The 9,207-nt window shown below is 44.9% G+C and overlaps 1 protein-coding gene across 1 annotated transcript in view; it reads right to left on the bottom strand.

Annotated features, from left to right (window-relative positions):
* Positions 1 to 4,111: 4,111 nt before the first annotated feature.
* The window catches only part of pou2f2a (POU class 2 homeobox 2a), a 76,377-nt gene continuing 71,281 nt past the window's right edge, over positions 4,112 to 9,207 (bottom strand). Inside the window, exons 15-17 of the mRNA XM_063185463.1 lie at positions 8,373 to 8,520; positions 6,057 to 6,130; positions 4,112 to 4,452 (exon numbers count right to left, since the gene is read on the bottom strand). Of these exons, the coding sequence (XP_063041533.1) occupies positions 4,112 to 4,452; positions 6,057 to 6,130; positions 8,373 to 8,520 (563 nt within the window). The remainder of the gene's footprint in view (positions 4,453 to 6,056; positions 6,131 to 8,372; positions 8,521 to 9,207) is intronic.

The raw sequence follows: 9,207 nt of genomic DNA, 5'->3' as shown, positions 1-9,207 counted from the left end.
TGGTTCTTAAGCCACCCCACGATCCAGTTTTCATACAAATACTCAAAACAGATCAGCCAATAAATAAACAGTACATAAATACATAAATAAGCAAATTAAAGATAGGCCTATTTAGAAATTAAATTTCATAAAGGTACAATTTATCAATAAAACACAGCCCCTCCCATGAATAAATACAAATCTTCAAACGCAAATCCCCAAGAGAGATAGAGAGAGAGAGACAGTTTAAAGCTTTTGGTCTAAAATCAAGTCGTTATCATCGTCATCATGAACAACATTTCGTAAGGATTTTCACAACCTTTTTTACATTAGCAATAAGTAAGCAGTAGAACATATATCTCTTTTTTTCCTACAAAATCTATTGAAGCACTAACAGGTACATTCCCTCTAAAAGTGTTTTGTCAACTCGTACGTCAGTTGATACTGAGCCCGCCCACCCCCCACCCTACGATGTTTCTCATTGGCTTCTGTGGTTTGGTGTTCACTACGGTGTGTGCGACATTCAAAGGCTTCAGCAGTATCTCAGGAACATGCTGTTCTTGAAGAGTGTTCCGACTACCGGTTCCTTCTGGTTTGGTCTTTAGAATGGAGGATGCTTTCCCTCTGAGCGGTCAACATTAGAGTGCTCACTCCACACACACACACACACACACACACACACACACACACACACACACACACACACACACACACACACACACACACACACACACACACACACACACACACACACACACATGCCTATACTCATCTACTGTGGGAGAGAACGTGGCTATGTTGTTAGCACACATGGCATACAGCATCTGTGCCTGCATACATGCCCACCTACACACACACACACACACACACATCCACACTCACACATACAAACACTACAGTACACAATGCACACACACAAGCACACACAAATGCCAACAACTCCCACTGATTCACACACACACACACACACACACACACACACACACACACACACACACACACACACACACACACACACACACACACACACACACACACACACACACACACACACACTTAACACTTCCCTCCGCTGTCTTCCCAAAAGGCTTAGCACCACCTGTTCCTTCCCACCCATTTTGTGCATTAGTTTGGTTTCGCTATTTGGTTTTGCTTTGTGAGTGAAAAAGAAACATGTTCACCTAGGTTTTTTTCAGTTTTGGCTTCGGTCTTTGTCTTTGTATCACAAACATTCTCCATCAAACAAATGTTTTTGGAAGCTACATTTTCACAGTATCAGTTTTTCAGACCACCTGATGAGAAAACAACCATCCCTCCCAACCCACCCATGACCCCCACCCCCAGCATTTAAAACGCAAAGAACCACGAGAATATGAAAATAAGGAATACGTCACCCCAGTCAACCCGCAATATGAAAAGCAATGACACGAAATTCATACAATTATTATAGACAGACAGACCAAGTAGAGCGAAATGTAACAAAAAAAGAAAAACAAAAAAACGGAAACAAAAAAAAACAAAAAAATATATATACTTTTGAAGTTAGGTTCAGCGAGGTGAGAAGACACTCCTCAGTCCAGAGACGAAGAGACAGCAAACGTTGAGGACAGCAGCTCGACAACGCAGACTAGAGAGAGAGAGGGAACTGGCGGCGGCACACACGCTAGACCAACTCTTCCGCTAATGGCTAGCTCATGAAGGCCTCGCAGAAGAGAAGAGTGGAGGCGTGGCCAGTGCCTTGGGCTTCCGTTGCCCTTTCCAAGGGTTACCCTCGCCTCTGTCTCTCTCTCCATCTCCTCATCTTCTCTGGGTCCTCATCTCATCTTCGTTTCATTTTTGGTTTTAAAATGTTCATTCAGTTTTAAGTTAAGATCAGTTTGAAAGTCCTTTGTAACATTTTGGTTTTGGTTTACATCTTGCTTGTTTTAGGTTTTATTTGGTTTTGATTCCCCATTTCGTTCCGTCTCAGCAGTGTTTTTTTATTCTTTTCAAAACAATCCGCTGGTCCCCTGCTCAATTATTTCTTTGTCTTCTATTTTTCCCCTCTTCTGCCAGCTGGTCCTCCGGTCTTGTTTTTTTTCTCACTCGAACCAACCCGTCAACAATCCGTCCGCCGTACTTTAATTTCCCTCCATTTTTTTGGCCCTTGGATCGTATCTTTCTGAGGCGTGGGTGAGGGGCAGAGGGAAGAGAGGGCAGGGCGCGTGAGGGACACGTGACTGCAGTCATAGGTCACTCCTCTTTCGTCAGCTTTTTTTTTATAAGTCCCATTTTTTTGTTCGGTATTTTATTTGGTTTGTTCTACTCTTATGTGTTTGAAGTTAGTCAGTTCTTTTTTTTCTTCTTCAAACACGGCTGAGGTCTCGTCTGAACACTTGTTCACCAACACTCTGCGGTTGGACAAACGCTTTGGTATCCGAGAGAGAAATAGAGAGAGTGAGAGAGAGAGAGTCTGGAAACAAAAATGAGTGGAAAATGTGAAAAAAGGTAGAAGGAGGCATCCTGTTTTCCTTTTGACCTTACAGTCATGTGCGGGCAAATAGAGAGAGAGAGAGAGAGAGAGAGAGAGAGAGAGAGAGAGAGAGAGAGAGAGAGAGAGAGAGAGAGAGATCGCATCTGTGTCTGTGTGTGCTCGATTCCGAGTTCAACCGGAATGTATGAGCAAATATGGGCAGTTGTGCATGCCTGAATGTACAATGCGCACATACACTGGATATGTTTGACCTGCTGACAACTGCACTTCTGTGCAGTGTACGTACACAGAATACAGAAAGAGTATGTGCTACTGGGCAGCACATGAATGCCTGTATGGTTCAAGCACAGTAGCTTGACGTGTTATGCGCGCATAGCCATCTAGCTAAACTGTGTGTCGTGGTTTGTTTGAGAGATGAACTGAATATTTACAAGGCGCTTTACATTGTGGACTGTAGGGTCAAAACTGGGAGACAAGAGCCTCATGCCCATTGGATGACAGCATGATGTAGAAACCATGGTGATGGGCCAGCACAGCGCTAGTACAAACCAACAAAAAAGTAAAATAATAGAGTATCGTCATATGTATAATTGATATTCTCAGATGATGTAACAATCAAAACAAAAGTGAGTCTGAAAAAAGGTAAGAGTAGAGGTAGATTGAGAGACAAGAACAAGATATGAAAACTGAATTGTGTTCGACACAAAAATTGTGATTTGTATGTGGTAATGATAATAAAAATGCATGGAATGGAAATGGCTGAGTTTTGAGCTAAAATACAAGCAAGGCAGTATGAGTAGGACGGGACGTAAAAAGAAAAGAGAGGAATGTTTTTGGTAGTTGTGTTGAGCTGATGCGCTGAGCCAACATTGGGTCAGCTTTTAAAGTCTTTCAGTAAAGCTTTTCATTCCGTTTCTTTTTGGTATTTGGTTTTCGGGTTTTTGGTATTTTTGAAGATTTTGGCATCTTTTTTTTTGTCTTTGTGTGTCTTTTCTTTTTAAATGTTCAACGTTCACTTTTTTGGTTAAAAAAAACTTCTTGCCATCACTTCACAAGTCTTTGCTCCTTTCTTTTTTCCCAATGCCATTGTGTCACCCGTCTTTCGCACAGTCACATTTTGGTTTCGTCATCCCTGCCCTCTTTTTTATCCATCCATCCATTCTTTGAGGAAAGTTGCTTGTTTGGTTTGTTTTTTCTCAAGAGAAAGAAATGTACAGTTTCACTCACAGCCGACACAAAACTGCTCCGTGCCACCTCCCCAAACTGAATAGATAGATCATTAAATTTTTGGTTTTTATCACTCTCCTGTTCTCTTGTTCTCTTCTCCACTCTGTTCTCCTTTCTTCTCATCATTTTTTCTTCTCTTCTTCCTCCTCCTCCTCCTCTTCCTCCTCCTGTTGTCTGGTCTGTATTATATTTGGCTTGGAAAGACTTCATGAGAGAAAGAGAGAGCGAGAGAGGGTGAGCGAGAGAGAGAAAGAGAGAGAGAGAGAGGGAGAGAGGGATAGAGAGCAAAAGTGAGAGAGATGGCTTTGGTTGAAAAAAGGCGACTGACTCCATCATGAATCTTCCAGCCTCCCACGTCTTCCTGCGCTAGGCGGTCGGTCGCGGTGTGGGAGGTGGGAGGTGGTGGTGGTGGGGGGGCGGGGCTGTGAGGCGTCACTCAGCCATGGCCCCTCCCAGCGGGGGCGGAGAGGAGGCTTCGCTGAAGGAGCAGAAAGAGGCGGGACTAGAGCACGGAGAGGCGGAGCAAGACGCCACGCTCACGCCGCTGCCGCTCGGGGGCGGGGAGGACGCCGCTCGGCCGGCGCTGACCAATCCCATGCCGGCGGCGGCAGCGGCAGCGGCGGCACTGGCAGACATCGGCAGCAGGGTGGGGCGGTTGAGGAAGAGGGACTGGCGGAGGCCGCCGCCGTGGCCCCCGGCACCGCCCAGCAGCATCTGGTGGCTCGCGCTCTCAAGAGCAGAAAGGGACATCTGACCACCACTGGCAGCCAGGGCTGAGGAGGGCACGTAGGGTAGGCCAGGGTAGGGTAGTGGTGGTGGTGGTGGTGGTAGTTACAGACAAAGGGAGGGGAGAAATAGAAGAAATAGCATAAGAACATTAGGCATTAAACTAGAATTAGGCCTGTCAACATGTACATGGGGTGTAACCTGACCACCGCTGGCAGCGAGGTTGATGTGGTCAGGTAGGGCAGGGGTGGTGGTGGTGGTAGTTTTGGAGAAAGGAGAGAGGTCAGAAATGGGGACATACAGATTCCCAAGGCGTTAAGAAGGATTAGCCCTGTCAACGTGTTCTTGGGTATAAACTGAGAGTTTTTCTTTTCTTCTACTATTAAAAATGTCACTCTCCATGTGAAAACCAAAATGACACATCCAGGTCTTGTTCATGTAGGCACCACTGCTGGTGTTTCTTTTAAAACTTGTAGTAGAAAAGTAATAATATTATTGAGAAAAAAAACGCCCTATGCAAACAATGACAATGTTGCCTTGAGCCCAGTCTGATTGTTCAATTTTCAATGACCCCAAAAGGTCCTATGCATGTCAAGGGCTAAAATGTGACCGTTTTCAAAAACACCCATGTACATATGGACAGCTCCTTTATTCACCTGTCAGGTGGACTTCTGAGGGACGCACACATGTAAACACCAAGAGGGTGGGGAGTGTGTCATGCAAACACCGGGATGTGCAGAGAAGGGAGGACAGAGATGACAAGAGAGGAAAATGGCGATAGTCAGACGATGGCTGGGTTGGGTTGAGGTTGGGTTAAATCATGAGGTTATTTGGGATGCAGTCGAGGAAATTCCACTCACTCTCTCATACACACACACACACACCTTTTCTTCATTTGGCAGCTGGATGGGATGGGATGTTTTGGATTGAGATGATATGATGCTGATGAACGGGACTATTCTATCAAATCTACAGACATACAATACAGTGTATACATACTGTACATCTTTGACATGAGGACTACTTTGCAAAGATGCAATAGGTCACAGTAATTCAATTATGCACCTTTCCATATACGTGTGTATTACACTCATTCTGTCTAGCTTTGTGTTTCTCAACGGGGGCAGTACCACCAACCTGGGGATCGTTGGAGAGCTCTAGGGGGCCGTTGAGAAGGATACAGCTGAGAGGGGGCGGTATTTAGTTGCCATTGGGGGGCATTAGTCTGTTTAATTTTCGAATAGTAAGGGGGTTTTGTTGGGCTTATGATGGGGTCAAGGGGGTGTTGGGAGGCTTCTGATGAAACCAAGGGTTCAAATAAGGTTGAGAACCACTGGTCTAGCTGTCTTTCCTTTGTTTCAGACATGTAAAAGGAAGGAATCTACACTGTCTTAACATGTCAGGTAAAAGATACAATTTTTACATTTCTGAAAAGAATGGCTTGATTTAACCATTAGAGAGAATGAATGTGATACATACGTATATGGAAAGATACGCAACTGAATTGTGAACTGTGAACTGAACTGTGACCCATTACAACAAACTTGCCACTTGTACATCTTTACACTACCAATCTGGCCCATCTTCCTTCCCCTCTGGGGGCTTTTTGTGGGGTACCAAATTGTCTCTACTCCATGCCACTCACACACACCTTGCATTGTGGCCAGGGGGTTGCTGCCAAGAAGGGCCGGGTTCATCCCTGTGCTTACACCCATCATTGTGCTCCTGGACGACGCGTTTGGCCCAACACACACACACACACACACACACACACACACACACACACGTACATTCAGAACCACAGAAGGGAGGAAAGAAAGCAAGCAGGGTCAGACGTGTGTGTACATGCACGAGTGAACATCCTCTGTGTGTGTGTGTGTGCGTGTGTGTGTGTGTTAGTGTGTGACACTCTGTGTGTGTGTGTGTGACACTGTGTGTGACACTGTGTGTGTGTGTGTGTGTGTGTGTGTGTGTGTGTGTGTGTGTGTGTGTGTGTGTGTGTGTGTGTGTGTGTGACACTGTGTGTGTGACACTGTGTGTGTGTGTGTGTGTGTGTGTGTGTGTGTGTGTGTGTGTGTGTGTGTGTGTGTGTGTGTGTGTGTGTGTGTGTGTGTGTGTGTGTGTGTGTGTGTGTGTGTGTGTGTGTGCACATACACGTTTTGACATGTCTACCTGTTCACATAACCTTGAATGTGTGGTGGGATGTATTCGGTCGGCAGAGGGTGCGGGTGTGTTGACTTAAAACTTTACAGTAGAGGCAGACTGTTTTCAGAGTGCTTTAAAAGCTTAAGCGTTTTAGTGGCTTACATGAGAAAACGTGATATACAGAGGTGCGCATCCCAGCCAATACTCCTGGCGTACACTAAACCAAGACTTTGATCGTATATTGTTTAATGCATCTGCTCGGTGTTGTTAGCCAGAAGCGAGAAGATGAAATCGCTGCTGCGATCATAAATTCGTATAATGTATAAATAGCAAATAAACTGCAGGCCATTTTATGGGGCCTGTGGCGGCTATTTGAGGGTGTCCAGTGTCTGAAGACACGCTGTCTCTGCTCTGGGCTGCACTCTGCTTATGTGCTTGAGTCTACTCAGAATAATCGTGTGTCAAACACAGGAAGTTCCAAAACAATGAGTACAGTTACACACGAGGAATGTCTTAAAGTGAATGGTGGCGTTATTTGGTTTGTGCAAGAGTCATGTAAGCTCTTCATTCATTCCGAATGTGGCTGTGTTCCCTGGAATATTTGGGTTGCAGAATGATGTTGCACACATTTAAACAGAATACTCTGGAACTTGTTTTTAACCAAATACTGACAATGTGCAGTTCCATTATGTTTCTCATCTCTTGTTTCTCGTTTTCTCATGTTCGTGTGAGTGTTTATTTGAGTGTGTGTGTGTGTGTGTGTGTGTGTGTGTGTGTGTGTGTGTGTGTGTGTGTGTGTGTGTGTGTGTGTGTGTGTGTGTGTGTGTGTGTGTGTGTGTGTGTGTGTGTGTGTGTGTGTGTGTGAAGCAATGTGAGGCAAGTGGGGAGAATCAGTAGCCTAGTAAACAATCACCACCCGCCGGCGGGCAAAATTATTTTTGCCTGTGAATGGGACTAGCCTCGGACAATTCCCCAGGCCCTGAAACTGGTAGACCAATCACAACGCAGGATATTTGTTTTGAATCTTTGGATGCAAAGCGGGCGGGGTTTTGGTCAGAGCATTGGCCTTTAGGTACAGACACGTTTTGAAAAACAACAGGTGGTTCCCATCAACAATCTTCCCATGTCTCATTGATCGGGGCCAGACTAAATATTCACATTTAATCTCACATTTATTCTGGCTTGCCAGGCTAGAGAATCAGTTCAACCAGGACAACTGAGGGTTTGGGGTGAAGGGTTGTAATTCATATTTTCTACTCTGGAACAGCAAGTTACAGATCTGTTCCAGGTAACTCACATGTTGGCACCACACGCTGAGCACAAGCTTCTTTAGCAGTCATAAAACTATGCGTCTGATTAGTCATAAATCTGCGTGTAAACCTAAGCTTTTCAACACACCGCTGCATGATATAACAGCGTTAACGACCTGAGCGCAACCAGATTTCATTTAAAAGTCGTAAATCTACTTGTCGGTTGTTTTTTATTTAGGTAATATGTGTGGGTTCTCCTGAGGATAACACAGAGGCAAGGCCTAAAACAACATCGGTACACATAACATTTGAGCCTTACCATAGTGTGTAACATCTGAGTAGCAAAAAAAGAGAAACAATGATCAAATCTGGACATGTGCGTGGGTGTGAACATGTGTTTGTGTGTGTATTTCCTCTGCGTTTATGGATGAGGATGGACGGAAACTCTGTGTGTGTGTGTGTGTCTGTGTCAGTGTCAGTGTGTGTGCAAGTGTGTGTGTGCACGCGTGCGCGTGTGTTTAGCTATACTGTATGTTTATTTTTTGAATAGTATCTCTAAAGGGAGTACTCACCCTGTGCTGAGGCCAGGGCTGCTCAGGCGAGGAGCAGGGCTAGCGCTGCTGTGGGGAGGCGGAGTCACAGAACTGGGGGTGGAGCTCATGGTAGCATTGCCACTCGGGCTGAGGATGGGGCAGGCCACGGAGGGAGAGGAGCTGACTGCTGTCAGATAGATAGATAGATAGATAGATAGATAGATAGATAGATAGATAGATAGATAGATAGATCACAAGAGGGGTTGTAGATAGATAGATCGAGAGAGAGAGAGAGAGAGAGAGAGAGAGAGAGAGAGAGAGAGAGAGAGAGAGAGAGAGAGAGAGAGAGAGAGAGAGAGAGAGAGAGGGAGAGAGAGAGAGAGATGAGAGAGACAATAGCGTGAATGAAAGAGACACATTCATGCACATCCTGAGAGTGCAGCTTTTGTTCAAAGGTTCTTGAAATTGCTCAACATTCCATATTGATCCCTCGGTTCAGAGGAAAAGGCCTTGGTCAACCAAAGACAATCCTTCACAATCTCGAGGGCCAAAGGAGCTCTTCACAAGAGAACCACTCGAGAGCAAATGCTTTCGCTCTACATGCCTTAAATTAAAACTGAGGTTAAATAAATGAGCAGAACCGTCCAGTATACTTTTGAAAAAAGCAAAAAAATCATTCGATATTGTGAATGGAAACACTTTTAAAGATCACTGGGGTCCAAGAGGACAGATACCGTAGGGAGATGGTATGAAAAGGTGGTATGTTAAGCTTCTGCCAATTAGCCAGGCATTTCCTCATAGCCATATATTTTTAAATGTAGTTTTTTGATGAATGGAGAACCCCTTTTGTCCCATCTTGATTCTTGGATGCATC

Source organism: Engraulis encrasicolus, chromosome 20, assembly GCF_034702125.1.
Source record: "Engraulis encrasicolus isolate BLACKSEA-1 chromosome 20, IST_EnEncr_1.0, whole genome shotgun sequence".
In the NCBI taxonomy this organism is placed as follows: Eukaryota; Metazoa; Chordata; class Actinopteri; order Clupeiformes; family Engraulidae; genus Engraulis; species Engraulis encrasicolus.
The sequence above is the reverse complement of the archived record's forward strand: the minus strand, read 5'-3'. Positions and strand labels throughout refer to the sequence as shown.